The sequence below is a fragment of the Gambusia affinis genome, linkage group LG16 (genome assembly GCF_019740435.1).
Source record: "Gambusia affinis linkage group LG16, SWU_Gaff_1.0, whole genome shotgun sequence".
In the NCBI taxonomy this organism is placed as follows: Eukaryota; Metazoa; Chordata; class Actinopteri; order Cyprinodontiformes; family Poeciliidae; genus Gambusia; species Gambusia affinis.
In genome coordinates this window covers 23,002,372-23,017,741 of record NC_057883.1, presented here as the reverse complement: position 1 = coordinate 23,017,741, position 15,370 = coordinate 23,002,372, and the positions used below count along the sequence as shown (strand labels likewise).

Genomic DNA, 15,370 nt, shown 5'->3' with positions numbered 1-15,370 from the left:
ACGCAGGAGTTTTTGAAGGAGGGTTCAGACTTTAAGCCTCAGAAAGGAGGAGAGGCTGAGGGTTGTGGGTTTGATTCCCTGAGCCTGACGAAACCAGGAGTTCCCCACAGATCCGTATCGCTGCATGGAGGTTCTGCTGGTTCTGGTTCTGAGCTCAGTCCATTTCCTTTCGACCCGATTTAAAGAGGAAGACAATCAGAAGCGTACAGAGGAGGCTGACCTTTGACCCAGATCCACATGCATGAGCTCTGTTAGAACCGAGCCTGACGGGTCAGCGAGTCGGTGGGTGGAGGGTTCACTCCTGAGTTTCCTGCCATTGTTCCCGGGAACTTCCTGCTGTAAACTGGAACATTCATAACAACCGACGGAGCAGAAAGAGACAGACTGAGGCTGGGAATCGACCATCCAACCACCATCCAACCACCATCCAACCGACCATCTAACCACCGTCCAACCATCGTCCAACTATCATCCAACCACCATTCAACCAACCAGGTCCTGGACCTGGAGACTGGTACCATTGTTGGCTTCATTGAATATTATAAAATGTTGCTCTACTGATTTCTTGCAACAACACAATGATAACGACCTGCATTGTGAGGCGGAACAATAACAGCGTTCTGTTTCCAGCCTCTGGAGTCGGCCGCAGCCGGAGACATCTGGAGGAGCAGTCATAACAGAACCCTGCCTCTCATTGTTTTCTGCTGCAGAACGGAACCGGCCCGGTTTCTGCTGCTGGACAACACTTCCGTCTTCAGTTTGGCTCCCAAACAGGATGCCTGCCGAGAGCACCAACATCTCAGCGGGCTCACATCAGTTCTCCTTCAGCCATGACTGGACCGCTGCAGATCGGTCTCCGTTCTCCCTGAAACTCTCTGCACAGATCCAGCTTTGTTGCTCTGCACAGCAGCCATGTTGCTGATCTTCCTCATGCCGCTCATCAGCAGCTTGGAGGGATTACCAGGAGCCAAACGGGAGATGCTGTGCACCCCTCAAGCCTGCTTCGTCCTGAACATGGAGCCCGTTGACTTTCACAAGGCCCAGAACCTCTGCAAGGACGACGGCGGGTACCTGATGACTCTCAGAGACAGAAAGGAGGAGGAAGATCTGCGTTCACTTCTCTCGCTGGTTGAAAAACAACATCCTGACCAGGTTTTAAAGGTCTGGATCGGATTGAAGCTGAAGAAAAAGGACTGCGTTATTCCTGACAAGCCTCTCCGAGGGTTCAAATGGGTCTCTGGGGACGAAGATTCCCAGTATTCCAACTGGGAACAAGAGCCTCTTGTCACATGCACCTCAGAGAGATGTGTGCAGGTGGTTTACACCTTCTCAGACCAGGATCAGCTGAAATGGACCCAAGGAGTGTGTAGAAAAGAAGCTTCTTATGCTTGTAAGTTTTACTTCCAGGGGATGTGTCCCCCTCTGGTTCTGCAGGGGCCTGGAAAGATCGTCTATAAGTCAATTTTTTTAAAACAGCCTCTAAAAACTGAGCTGAAGCTGCTTCCGTACGGGACAAGGGCTGAAGTCTTTTGTGGTGGCCACGAGACGACGTCCTCTCAGTGCATAAACCTGGACGGCGCCTACGCCTGGAGCCCTCCAGGGCCGTTCTGCAAGCCAGAAACCCAGAACTGTCAGAGGAACAACGGAGGCTGTGCACAGGAGTGCCGGCAGGACAGAGGAGCTGTTCGCTGCTCCTGCAGAGACGGTTGGGAGCTGGAAGAGGACGGGTTCTCCTGCCGCATGACGGACCTGTGCCGACCCGATACCTGCGAGCACAGCTGTGTGATGGATGAGGCCGGCGTTTCCTGCAGATGTCCCAGTGGCTTCAGACTGAGTGAAAACCAGCGGAACTGCTCCGACGTGGACGAGTGCCTCTCTCAGGCCTGCGACAGCGGCAGCTGCGTCAACACACCCGGCAGCTACAGGTGTGTGTGCGGGGACGGCTTCCACCTGACGGACGGCGAATGCACTCATGTGAAGGACTGTGACGGTTTGGTGTGTGAGCATGGCTGTGTGAACACTGGGGGATCCTTCTCCTGCTTCTGCCAGGAGGGTTTCCGTGTGTCCGGAGACGGACTGTCCTGTGTGGACGTGGACGAATGCGCCGGTGACCCCTGCCCCCGTCTCCTCACATGCATCAATACGGTCGGCAGCTTCAGCTGCTTGAAGCTGGAGACTCAGGAGACCGTGACCTCCTCGTCGTCCCAGCAGGCCGTCACCTCAGCCGCCACCTCAGCCGCCCCGGCAGAGGACAGGAGGACACACAGGACCGCCGTAGAGCTGCAGCACCGGTCCCCCCATACCGACGCCCCGCTGCCTGAGCTGGTCAACGTCACAGACCAGCTCAGCAACCGGTCCCCGGTGTCGGCTGAGGACGCCTCGGCCAGGAACAGGATGCTGATCTGCGTCCTGGGCTCGGTCGTCCCGCTGCTCGCCCTCGTCGCTCTGACTCTCTTCATCGCCATCTTCCGCTGCAGTCGCTCCAAAACGGAGGTGAAGAAGAAGAAAAGCACGGCGGACGGCTACTGCTGGGTGTCCTCGGGTCTGGATCCACGGCTGGAGAAGCTGTATGAGTCCATCCTGACAGATGACCCCTGACCCCAGAGGGAGAGCAGGCACTGCATTTCATGTTAATTTATGGACATCTGTATGGAAATCATCAGAATATTTTCATCCAGATTAATTTCTAAATGCTTTCTAGGTAAAGTTTATTCCAGATGTAAAAACAATCCAGTAAAAATACAGCAGATTGTTTAGATTTTAAATAAAATAAAATAAAATAACGTCATCCATGTTGTTTATGCCACAATGCATCCTGGGAAGTTGTCATGTGCTAGGTGCTAATGCTAACATAGTAAACAGATTAATGGCTGCCCTGGTGAGCCTCCACCACCCTGGCTGTCTTGTTTATGTGTGTGTGTGTGTGTGTGTGTGCGTGTGTGTGTGTTTATTGGCTTCAGTCCACTCTATACCACCTGCGTCACCGTCCCAGCATGCATTGCACAGAAGAAGAAATGGCGACCTTCATGAGTGAAAAACATAGTAAAGCTGTTAAGTTTTTGAGGTAATTGTAAATTTTTAGGAATCCTGTAAAACAAAAACTTTTCGGACATTAAGATCATCACGTTTAGAGCGACATGTTCAGCCAGCTGTGGATCCGTTCATCTCTGCTTCAACCTGAAGGAGTTTATTTTAAGGTTTGATCATTAAATCCTCATCGTGACCAAACAGGTTTTACGATCTCCACATAATGAGACGATTTATTATTACTGTTATGTAACTTCACATATTAACATGATGAACCTGTTTGAACCAGAAGGCAGATCTCATGGTACTCGTCCAAACACTGCGCTGGATGAACGTTAAACATCCCATAATATTCTCACCAAGACGTAAAAATAATCTGCAGAATTTCTGATCAGATCATCACCAGATGTTTGGACCTTCCTGTTAGCGGTACTCCGACATCATAGCAACCAAAGCTGCAGAATCAAGTGGTATAAAATGTAAATAAATGTTCGGACCTCTTCCAGACTGGCAAGATGGCGCCTGTGTTTGGCTTTGGCTCTGTCAGGTTGTGTTTGCTCTGTATGCTGTGTTCCTGTCTGAGGCTGCTTCTTTGACCGCCATTCGCTTCTGGCGATCAAGTCTGTGATGGTTGACCTTCAGCGTCATCGAAGCGGAGTTAAATTCCCGCCACCACTGATCCGGTGTCCCTCCCGCCATCTCCCCTCTTTGACCTGTGGACGCGCCGCTGCTTTGGCGAAGGAAACGGGGGAAGAGGCCCGGCCTTGTCGTGTGGCTCCGGAGACGTGGGCTGGCGCCGTGGGATCGTTCCAGGTGCGATTCGACCTCAGCTGTGTTGGTGCCGGGCTGGTTTGTTCACTCCCAGTTGATCCGTCATGTTGTCATCTGAAGCTTTGGGAATCACGGGCAGCAGATTTCACCGCCAAAATGTCGGTAACTAATTCACGCTCTATTGCCAATAAGTCCTTCTTTCTGAAATGATGCTTCATGTCCTGTAAATCTGTCCTGAGGGCCGACAGGCCGTGGAGCCACTTCTGTCATCTCAAGGACTTTTATGTCCAATGGTCGCTTCAAGTACCAACAGTTCCTTTGAGATGATCGTGGGCCAAACCTATATATGATTTACCGACCACCTGGTCCGGTTTCATCTTTTCTTTGTACTTCCAGGACTTTTTATCTTCGATAGTCGAGCTACATAGGATCTGATCACTGGGGATTTTAATATTCATGTTGATGATCCTTCACATCGTTCTGCTATGGACTTTCTTAATGTCATGGACTCTTAACTTCTCCCAGCATGAGTCTGAGCCTCACTCTGCAGGTTGTTACTTACGGACTCAGTCTTAACGATCCAGTTATAAACCTTGTTGTTTTCAGTGATATTAGCCTGTCTGTTTTAATATGTCTTATAATTTGGAGACTTCTTCTCTAGTTGCCAGCAAGGCAGACGTTTTATTGACAATGTTGCAGTTGCAGAGTTGTCTTCCTTCTTTTCCTTTACAGCTGCTCCTGATGATGTGGAGCTTCTGGTTGACTCTTTTAATGACCACTGCCTGTTCATCCCAGTTAAACTATCAAACCTGAGAGCTCAGACGCTCTTGTGGGAAAACAGAGCGCCTGTGGAAGAGGACCGGTCTGGTTTTCCACTGGGAACATTTCAAAGATCTCCTTGAGTCTTATAACAAGGCAGTTAGTGATGCCAGATATTTTTATTTTAGCAAAATTCTTATTGACTCCAGGCGTCACGTTTGACTCGTCATCAGGCTGCGACTCACGTTGAGGCCGTTTCTGTTTCATTAAAAAACGTTTCAGATGGTCTCCAGAGCTGATCTGGAGGAAATCATTCATATTTTAGTCTCACCTGGTCTGTTACTGTAACGCCCTTTTCACCTGCTGGATGAATCCTCCTGTTCACTCAGCAGCCAGTCTCTCTCCTCCGGCTCCCAGCCGACTGTCGGATTCGTTTCTGGTTCTGGTTCCGACACACGGAGCGCAACACGGCCAGGCTCCTGCTTCTCTGTCAGGTTTTAACTAAACTTTCTGCTTCGTTCTCAGACTCTGAGTCTCCTGGTTGGTCCACAGACAACCAGGAGATTCAAAAGTTCTGCTGGTTCTATACAGTCCTATTGGGTTCTGCTGGTTCTGCTGGTTCTGTTCAACCCACTGTGACCTGATCCCTGTACAGAATGGGAGTGTTTGTTTTAGCCGTGCTGGTTCTGATCCGGATCTCTGCCTCTGGTTTCCTTCCTGGTCTCTGGGCCCCCGGGACCGGCTGGGGCCCGTGTTTCCGGAGAGGATGCCTCAGGCGGGTCGAGGCTCAGAGTCTCGGCGGCAGGCTGCTGGAATGGCTGCTTTGCTGTGGGTTCTGCTGCTGCTGGTTCTGGAGGCCGGGCCGGGCCGGCAGCAGGCCTGCCTGCCGATTTGTTCTGAAGGCCGCTGCCTGATGGTGAACCGGGCCGGACTGGACTTTGACGCGGCGGCAGCGGCGTGCCGCAGGCGGGCCGGGGAGCTGCTGACGCTGCAGGCTCAGAGCAGCAACCAGCTGTTGGCCCGGCTGGCTCCGGTTCTGTCCGGAAGCTTCTGGATGGGACTGCAGCTGCCGGCCGGGTCCTGCAGCGACCCGGCAGAACTGCTTAGAGGGTACCGCTGGACCTCTGGCGCCGCCAACGGAACCTTCAACTCGTCCTGGGTCCAGTGGGCGGCCAGCACAGCAGTCTGCTCGCCCAGCTGCGTGGCGCTGGCCCAGTACCAGGTCTGGACGGAGCGGCCGTGTTCCGACATACTCGACGGGTTTCTGTGCGAATCCTCAGACAGCAATGCATGCTGGGAGCAGGAGCTCTTCTTGAACGGCTCCTTCCGGTGCGACGACGCCCCCTGCCAGCAGCAGTGTGCCGACGCCGAGGGCGGGGTCAGATGCTCCTGTTTCCATGGTTACATCCCGGACGGAGGCGACCCGCAGCGCTGCCGGCTGCACTGCGCCCAGCAGAGCTGTCCGGCCGAGTGCGTGGCGGGCAGAGCGGCGTGCCGCTGCGCGGACGGCTTCCTGCTGGAGGAGCGGCGGTGTGTGGACATCGACGAGTGTCACATGGGGGAGTGCGACCAGATCTGCCTCAACACCTTCGGCAGCTTCCTGTGCTCCTGCCACCGAGGCTTCCTGCTGACAGGACAGGTGCGGTGCGTCGCCGTGGCAGAAGGTGAGGTCGTGACCCCGGCGGATAGTGACAGCACACTGAGCGCCGCCTCGGCTCCATCGGGGCCCTTCCTCTGGGCCTGGGTGGGGGCTGCCGTGGTTCTGGTGGCGGCCGTGTTTCTGCTCAGACTTTACGTTGTTCGACACCAGAAACGCAGAGAGCGAAGCTCTGGCCAGCAGCTGGACCCTTCCGCTCCCCTCCCGGGTCCCTGAACCACAGCTTTGGAACCTTTACGCTGTGGAGGACAGAACCTGGCAGTCGGCGTTCAGGGCGGTAGTTAAACGTTAAAATGGCCGCCTTCTCTCCATGTAGAATTAAGTTTGTAACTTTTCTGAAAATGATTTTTATCTTTTTCTTCAAACTGTTGCCATGGTTACCATAACAGTTTGTTAAGAGAGAGATCATCTGAAACATCAATCTCCTCCAAAAACAGTCAATCAGAGCCAGGAGGCAGAGCTTAGTGCTGCTAATCACCACCATGTACACGCCGCTAAATGTGTTAATGGCAGAGAAACAACTTGGCCGTCATCGGTGACTATGCTAACTAGCCTTAGCATTCATGACAGCCTGTGCTAGCTGCAGTGTAGCAGGGAGCAGCGCCACAGCAGGTTGTGATTAACAGCGCTAAGTCTGGCTGCACCAATTGGAGTTTTCTGGCCAATCACCGATCTATTAAAATTCCTGACCTGCCAATACCAATTTTTTTTGTCCAAAAATGTTGCTAAAACTAGGAAAATCAGCACGGATACATCGGTGCGTCCCCAGCGCTGAGACCCGCCTCCTGGCTCTGATTGGCTGTTTGGAGTTAGAGGGAAGAGCAGATTGTCTTGGCAGTTTAAACAAATATGTAGAAAATATTTTTATAAAAGTTATAAATTGCAGCTTTAATGCAATTTCAGAAAAATTCTTCAGAGGAAATGTGTAGAAATCTCCAGATATTTAGTTTATGAGAAATGATCAAATCTCGAGACAAACTGAACATTCATCCTAATGACTCAATACTGCAACATGATCCGATTCCTAAAGTAATCAATCAGTAAATGTTATTTTATATTTTCTGCTTTTACTGGGATTATAAATGTTCATTTTAAATCAAACTGTAACTGTAACTTTTTATTGCTCATGTTTAAAGCTTTAACATAAAGTATTGCTGTTTTTGTTCAACTTGCCTTCCTGTGTTGGAAACGTCACGTTTGTTGCTACGGCTTTTATTTCTGATTTCCATACGGAGCTGAGTTGGAGTTTCTTCAAACGCTTTTTCTAATCCGAGGGGAAAACGCTTCAAAACATTTTGTTCTGTTTCACATCTTCTTTCTTTCAGTTCGGTTTAAATTCAGATATTTTTCCGTTTCAAAGAAAAAAGAACTACATGGCCCTAATTTAGCTCCATACAGAACCGAGCAGAACCGACCCGCTGAGTCCTGTTTAGGTCCAGAACAGTTACTAACATAATGAAGAAATTCTCCAGCTTTAGATTTGATTCTTCCATGGTGATGCATCCCATAATGTTCTGCTGAGCGGTGAACTGGTTCCCATTATGTTGCTGCTGTTTGGAGCCTTTCTTCCCCTGAGTGCGGCGCCCTCTGGCGGAGGAAAGCTGCTGCAGGCCTGCCGGTTCGGGTCAAAGCGGACCGGAACCGGCCCAGTTGGACGGCCCCTGACCCAATGCTCAGGTTCTGAACCGGGTCAGCTGCAGCTGCGGCTTGGCGCGGATAAGCCTGGCTGCTCCAACCGAACCCGGACGGTACCGGCTGCAGCCGAGTCCAGCTGCACTCAGCCAATCAGAACGGGAAGAGGCTCAGCTGTCAGGGAGTTGAATGTTCAGCCTGCAGGACAGAAACGGCTCAGGCTTCGTTTTGCAGCAGTTTGACTTTTTTTAGTATTGTGTGTTTTTTTGTTTTTTTGTTTTTTTGGGGTTTTTGGGGGTTTTTTAGAAACACACAATACTAAAAGAAATAAATAACATTTAACTTTCTGTACACGGCAACAACACAAAGACTTTCTGAAGAATTATTAAAATGAAAACAGAACTATTTTTTCTGCAGATTTCTCCAAACCTCCAAGGAATCTAAATCAATAATCAATCCTTGTTGTATTAGTCACTCTTTAATTTTATTAAAGAGTGAAAAAACTGAATCTTTCTAACTGAGGAAGTTATTCTTAATATACTTTCTGTCTTAATTCATCGTTTGTTTCTTTCATTTTTCATTTTTCTTTGCTGTTCTGAGTTTTTCTAAATCATAACATTGTAAAAAAAATTCAGTGTAAGAAAGATTTCATTAGTAGGAAGAAAATAATCTGATGCAGTTAAAATTATTTTTTTCAGACATCCACATATTAATCAACAATATAACATTCTGTTTTCTTTAGAAAATATTTTAGTTTATTTAATGTGTTTGTCTAAAATCTGATTTCATTCACTTTCAGTTTGATTTCTGTTTATTTAGCATCATTTATTTGAATTTGTTTGTTACTAAATATTATTGTTATTATTTTTTTCCATAATTTAGTGATAAATAATAAGATTACTTCTGGAAAGAAAATATCTTTATTATTCTGCATAAACAGGAAGTGTTCAAAGCTAACAGCAGTGTTTAATGGTTTCCATGGTAACGTTCTCCTTTCTGTTCCCTGGAGATTTTCTGTTTGATGAGTTTGATCATTAAATTATCTACATTCATTTCAGGATATAACTTAATCATCCTAAAATCAGGTTTGTTTTTCATTTTCACATATATTTTAATCTATTTGGTTATAAACTCCAATAACAGAAATAATTTTATGGTTGTTGTTGGGGTTTTTTTTTAGCTTTTTGTGCATTAAACTTACAAACCTCAGATTATCATCCCTCATGAAGAAAAACTGAATTATTCTGGTGTCAACACAAATTTTTTTCTGAATATTGTTAGCATTTTATAATCAACATAGATTATAAGGATGAAGAAACAGTGGTTTTGTGTTTATATAATTATCATTTGAAAGTGGTTAATTTTTAGTGACGAATGAGTGAACTGTAAGTGATCGCAGTCACTACACTCAGGACTTTCACCTCCACTCTTTCAGTAATAATGTTGGACATTTTTCTGTCAGTTTTTATCTTTGTTAATAATTAAACAGTTTGTTTATTTTCTCAGAGCAGGTTCTGAACAGGTCCTGCTCCACTTCTGTTCCTGGACTCAGCGACTGCTTCAATAATTCCCTCTGAACATTATTTTAACAATCTGTCATCTGAATTCACTGAAATACTAAAAAACGCCTCATGTTTCATAGTTTACGGTACGAAATGTTCCAGATGATAGGCGGGGTCAGAGGTGAGTGTTCAGGTAAGAAACGGGAAACGAACACAGAATTCTCATAACATCCAGCGTGAGCACAAAACCTCTAAAAACTGTAAAACACTTTAAAACTCTAAACATCTGCTCAAATTTTAGCGCAAAAACAATGAGAAAGCTCGGCTTCAGGAGAACCTGCGAGACTAAACTCAGGGCAAAGTTGAAGAGGAGTTTCCGATGACGTAAACAATAAATGGACGGAGCTTCCGAGAGTCAGCCAATCAGAAAGTAGGCGTCCTTTCGCAGCAAAGCGCCATTGGCTGAAAACTTGTCGTGCTGCGATTCTTATATAAACACCGGCAACCTGCCGGAGGGTCAGCCTGCCTCCAGCTCATCTTCTACGGAACTACGCTAGCAGCGGGGAACAGGCGGGCAGCATGTCGGTCGACAGTGTCTTCAGGACCCGCTCTCTCGGCGTGGCGGCCGAGGGACTTCCGGATCAGTACGCCGACGGGAAGGCAGCCAAAGTGTGGGAGTTGTACATCGGAGATATCCAGAGCCGGACCCAGGAATACAAGAGCTGGGTGGTTTCCCTGCTGAAGCAGCACGGCGTGCGGAAGGTGCTGGATGTGGCCTGCGGGACCGGGTAAGAGGCCAGCCGCGGTTCGCTGTGCGCGACATCCCCATGAGTTACGGTAGTAACGTTTTCCACTTGTTGCTGAGCTGATGGGTTTCATGTGACCCGGATGATGTTTTATTCTGAATGTTCTCTGAGATTTTCTGAGTGACCTGAAGCTGAGTGAATAATAAATAAATCCAGGTGTGTCTCCAGATGTTTTAGGAGCCAGAAGGGCTCCATGCGGCTACCAGCTCAGGCAGGATGTTTACCTTCCAGGTTGCTTTTTTAGCAAACTGGCAACAACACAGCAAAGAGGAGCAATGCAACGGCACAGGAACTGAAAATATTGGGCTGGTGACGCAGGGCTTTAAATCCAGAAAGTTAGCAGCTGTCACTTAGCAACAAGATGATTTATGAATGACAGGAACAGCAGCCTTCAATAAAACAGCTAGTGTAAATAACAGCAACACCCGACACAGTTCTGACCTGGTTCTGACTTGTCTGTGCAGAGTGGACTCCATCATGCTGGTGGAGGAAGGTTTCCAGATGGTGAGCGTCGACGCCAGCGACAAGATGCTGAAGTATGCCCTGAAGGCGCGCTGGGAGCGCCGCAAGGAGGCCGCCTTCGACCAGTGGGGTAGGTCCAGAACCCTACTGGAACCAGAACCGGTTCTACCGATCAGAGCCGGTTCTACTGACCGGAACCTGAACCGGTTCTACTGACCGCAACCAGAACAGGTTGTGGTCAGTAGAACCGGTTCTACTGACCAGAACCAGAAACGGTACTACTGACCGGAACTCGACCAGAACCAGTTCTACTGACCAGAACCGGTCCTGAAGCTTCTCGGTGTGTCCAGTGATCGAAGAGGCCAACTGGCTGACGTTGCCTGATGACATCCACAGACCCGCAGGCGGCTATGATGCCGTCATCTGCCTCGGGAACTCCTTCGCTCACCTGCCGGACTTCAAAGGTTTGGACAGAACCCTGCGGTGTTGACCTTTGACCTCCAGACAGTGATGCGTTGCCGTACGTCGTAGGGGACCAGAGCGAGCAGCGGCTGGCACTCCGTAACATCGCCAGCATGGTGCGACCCGGCGGGATCCTCATCATCGATCACCGTAACTACGACTACATCCTGGAGACGGGGCGCGCCCCGCAGGGCAAGAACATTTACTACAAGGTAACAGGAAGTCGGTTCTCTGCGTTTTTCACAGCTTCAGGCGCCGTTCAGACGTTTAGATGTCTGAACCAGCGTCTAAACGTTGGTTCAGACGCTCAAAGCTCCACATGGATTCATCTCATTTAGGCAAAACTAGAGACTCACAGCTAACTAGCATGCTGATGCTAGCTTTGCTAACAGAGCTAACCCTTTAGTCTTACACGAGCATACAGAACTATGCTAGTGTTATCGTGCTAACTTCAACCTTGTTATTGTTCACATGCTGCCTAGTGGTAGTAACCCTGTTTGCTAGTGTTAGCATGCCAGCTGTTAGCATGCTAACTGGAACCCAGGGCCTACTTGGTGGTACTGACCAGAACCGGGTCTGCTGCAGTAGCAGCAGCAGCTGCTGAACAAGACCAGTCAGAACAGAACCAGATGTCAGAACTGATTCCGGATGAATGATTTTATTAGTGAATCTATAAAAATAGAAAACAAGAAAAATCTTCTTCTCTGATGGATTATTGAGTGTCAGCTAAAATGTTAAACTATATCTATTTTAATTTTATTATTCTCATTTTTATCACTTTTTAAATAAATTTTTTTTTTCCAAATATTCATATTTAATTTGGAATTGACACTTTGCTGACAGGTGACATTTTTTTATTTTCTGTTTTTATATTTTGCCATATTTGATTTATCCATGGGAATTCACCTGATTAATCTCATGTCATATTATTTTAAACTTACTTTGATAAATTTCCCAAATTGCAAATTTAGTTTCTTTAGTGCAGATTAAAATAATCTGGAGATGATTTTCTCACTGGTTCCTAAGGTTTAATTAGCTGTGGCTAATTTCATTAGTTCTGCCAAGTTTAATTAAATTTGGCTAGTTTCATTATCTTTAGCTAGATAGCTTTGGCTAGTTTCATTAGCTTTAGCTAGTTACTTTTGGCTAGTTTCATTAGCTTTAGCTAGTTAGTTTTGGCTAGTTTCATTAGCCTTTGTTCACTGTCTAGTTTGATTAGCCTTTGTTAGCTTTGGCTAGTTTCATTAGCTTTAGTTAGCCCTTGGTAGCTTCAATAGCTATAGTTGGCTTTGGCTTGTTTCACGAGTTATCGCCACAGAAGCAGGTCTAATCAGAACTTTGAGCAGAACCGTGTCTGACCCGTGCTGTGGTTCTGTTGCAGAGCGACCTGACCCAGGACATCACCACCTCGGTTCTGTGGGTCAACAGTAAACCTCACATGATCACCTTGGACTACACCATCCAGGTGCCTCAGGCAGCGCTGCAGAAGCTTCCTGAAGTCAGGTGAGCTTGCAGTCGGTCGCCAGACGGTCGCTGAGCTGTTTGTATCTAGTCTGACCCGACAACCAGAATAATGCCAATAAACGACTCAGAACCGTCCTGAGTAATCCCTGTTCTGGTTCTGTGCAGTAAGTTCCGGCTGTCCTACTACCCTCACCGCCTGCAGAGCTTCGGCGAGCTGCTGAGCAACGCCTTCAACGCCAACATGGAGCACACAGTCTACGGAGACTTCCAGGCCTTCCGGCCGGGCCAAGACCCGCCCCCCTGCTACTTCATCCATGTCTGCAAGAGGACAGCCTGAAGCAGGTTCTTCTGGGCCAAGCCGGGTCCGTGCATCTCGGCAATATTTCCGCCTCTACCGTGCCCTGAGCAGAGACCGGTTTCTTTTCTGCCTTGAAACTGCTGAGAGCGAACAGGAAGCTGCTTCTTCATGTTTTAGACGTTCTTTTACTCTTTCAGCCGACGGTCCGAACCGAAGCAACACCAACCAAAACATCGCAGTGATGAAATTACTGAAAACGATGAATCTGCCAAAGATATTTAAAGAGCTGTTCCTGGCTGGCCGGCCGGCCGGTTCTGAAACAATGTTCTGATTAATCTGCGGTCCAGAAGTGGTTCTGATTCTTGATCTTTTAATAAAACAGAAGTCTGAGGCTGCTTGTCGTGTTTTGCTGAGTCGTGGTTGAAATGTTCTGCAGCGGCGGCAAAGTGGTGCTGGATGGACCTGGCTTGACCCGTTTCATCTGCAGCTGTCGCCATGGAGACCCTATGACCTTGGAGTATCTTCCCCAGCGGTTTTAGTCGGACCCGGAACCCGACCTAAACTGGACCAGACCGGACTCTGTTTCTGCTCTTTGGTTCTTGGGAACCAAAGAGTAGAAAACACTTCAAAACCCATCCAGGACACTAGAGGGCACCATTTCACCACCTGCATGCGTCCAGTGAAAACTGGAGGTGATCAGCTCAGTTCTGTTTGGGTTCTGGTTCTGGTCGGGTTCGGGTTCTTAACGTTTTTCTGGTTCTGACATATAGGCCAAGTCCTCGCCAACACAGTTCCCATGGCAACGTAGAGCTGCCACAGTTCTTTGACAAATGATGGTTCTACTAACACTAAACACAACAGGATTAGCAGGAGCTAACACTAAACACAACAGGATTAGCAGGAGCTAACACTAAACACAACAGGATTAGCAGGAGCTAACACTAAACACAACAGGATTAGCAGGAGCTAACACTAAACACAACAGGATTAGCAGGAGCTAACACTAAACACAACAGGATTAGCAGGAGCTAACACTAAACACAACAGGATTAGCAGGAGCTAACACTAAACACAACAGGATTAGCAGGAGCTAACACTAAACACAACAGGATTAGCAGGAGCTAACACTAAACACAATAGGATTAGCAGGAGCTAACACTAAACACAACAGGATTAGCATGAGCTAACACTAAACACAACAGGATTAGCAGGAGCTAACACTAAACACAACAGGATTAGCAGGAGCTAACACTAAACACAACAGGATTAGCAGGAGCTAACACAAAACACAACAGGATTAGCAGGAGCTAACACAAAACACAACAGGATTAGCAGGAGCTAACACAAAACACAACAGGATTAGCAGGAGCTAACACAAAACACAACAGGATTAGCAGGAGCTAACACAAAACACAACAGGATTAGCAGGAGCTAACACAAAACACAACAGGATTAGCCGGAGCTAAGACTAAACACAACAGGATTAGCCGGAGCTAAGACTAAACACTACAGGATTAGCCGGAGCTAAGACTAAACACTACAGGATTAGCCGGAGCTAAGACTAAACACTACAGAATTAGCCGGAGCTAAGACTAAACACTACAGAATTAGCCGGAGCTAAGACTAAACACTACAGGATTAGCCGGAGCTAAGACTAAACACTACAGGATTAGCCGGAGCTAACACTAAACACTACAGAATTAGCCGGAGCTAACACTAAACACTACAGAATTAGCCGGAGCTAACACTAAACACTACAGAATTAGCCGGAGCTAACACTAAACACTACAGAATTAGCCGGAGCTAACACTAAACACTACAGAATTAGCCGGAGCTAACACTAAGCACATCTTCACATCCTTCCAGGAGACGGCTGGTGTGAGACTTGCTAAATGAAAATCAAGTTATGTTCCATTTTATTTCTTTAAAGTCTCATGAACAGGATGAGCAAAGTGGAAAACATAAAGTTCATCCAACTCACAACAGGTTTGAAAAATAATTGGTTTGAAAGGCTCGAAAACGGCGGCCATCATGAAAAATGGCTGCCATCCTGAAACTGAAGTGGCTGATGTGAAACATCCAACCTGAGAGGCTAGCATGCAAAAACAGTTTACAAATACTTCAAGGGCTACTCCTTAATAATCACCGGTTGCCATGACGATATCCCAAACTTGAAACAGACCTTGATAAAATGTATATTTATTGAAGTTGGTGAGGGTCAGAACCTTGTGGTGGTTCTGGTACAGGTCTGGACCGGTTCCTCAGAACCTGCAGGCCAAGATAACTCTTATTAACCTGGGAAAAAGAACAGAACCAACACCGGGTCAGGCTCAGTCCAACCTTCTGTGACCCAGTTCAACTTTGGCCGAATGGATCAGGTTCTGCTAGGCAACCGGTTGGGCCTAGCGACCTGGTCGGGGTTGTAGAACCGGACCGGCTGGGACTGAAGGTCCGAACAGACGGACCTTGATGCCATGGAGACAGAGACGGTTACTGTCTCGGAGCTCTGTGGTGCCAGAAGCTGAACCTG

At 47.7% G+C, this 15,370-nt stretch overlaps 3 protein-coding genes across 3 annotated transcripts; all 3 read left to right on the top strand.

Moving 5' to 3' along the window:
- The first annotated feature begins 440 nt into the window (after positions 1 to 440).
- LOC122845737 (complement component C1q receptor) lies at positions 441 to 2,783 on the top strand. The gene has a single exon (XM_044142148.1). It carries the CDS (start codon positions 913 to 915, stop codon positions 2,596 to 2,598), a length of 1,686 nt encoding a protein of 561 aa, XP_043998083.1. The 5' UTR covers positions 441 to 912; the 3' UTR covers positions 2,599 to 2,783.
- Positions 2,784 to 2,881: 98 nt separating this feature from the next.
- On the top strand, positions 2,882 to 7,382 carry LOC122845738 (thrombomodulin). The gene has a single exon (XM_044142149.1). The coding sequence runs from the start codon at positions 5,324 to 5,326 to the stop codon at positions 6,428 to 6,430; it is 1,107 nt and encodes a 368-aa protein (XP_043998084.1). The 5' UTR covers positions 2,882 to 5,323; the 3' UTR covers positions 6,431 to 7,382.
- A 1,996-nt stretch (positions 7,383 to 9,378) lies between these two features.
- Positions 9,379 to 13,231, top strand: gnmt (glycine N-methyltransferase). Its single transcript, XM_044142150.1, has 6 exons — positions 9,379 to 10,136; positions 10,619 to 10,746; positions 10,967 to 11,080; positions 11,148 to 11,290; positions 12,460 to 12,581; positions 12,708 to 13,231. Exons 1-6 carry the CDS (start codon positions 9,928 to 9,930, stop codon positions 12,877 to 12,879), a joined length of 888 nt encoding a protein of 295 aa, XP_043998085.1. The 5' UTR covers positions 9,379 to 9,927; the 3' UTR covers positions 12,880 to 13,231.
- The last annotated feature ends 2,139 nt before the right edge of the window (positions 13,232 to 15,370 follow it).

Coding starts and splice junctions, on each gene's coding strand:
- LOC122845737 (XM_044142148.1), top strand. CDS start 913: ATGTTGCTGATCTTCCTCATGCCGCTCATCAGCAGCTTGGAGGGATTA.
- LOC122845738 (XM_044142149.1), top strand. CDS start 5,324: ATGCCTCAGGCGGGTCGAGGCTCAGAGTCTCGGCGGCAGGCTGCTGGA.
- gnmt (XM_044142150.1), top strand. CDS start 9,928: ATGTCGGTCGACAGTGTCTTCAGGACCCGCTCTCTCGGCGTGGCGGCC. Junction 11,291..12,459: donor GCAAGAACATTTACTACAAG/GTAACAGGAAGT, acceptor GTTCTGTTGCAG/AGCGACCTGACCCAGGACAT. Junction 12,582..12,707: donor CAGAAGCTTCCTGAAGTCAG/GTGAGCTTGCAG, acceptor GGTTCTGTGCAG/TAAGTTCCGGCTGTCCTACT.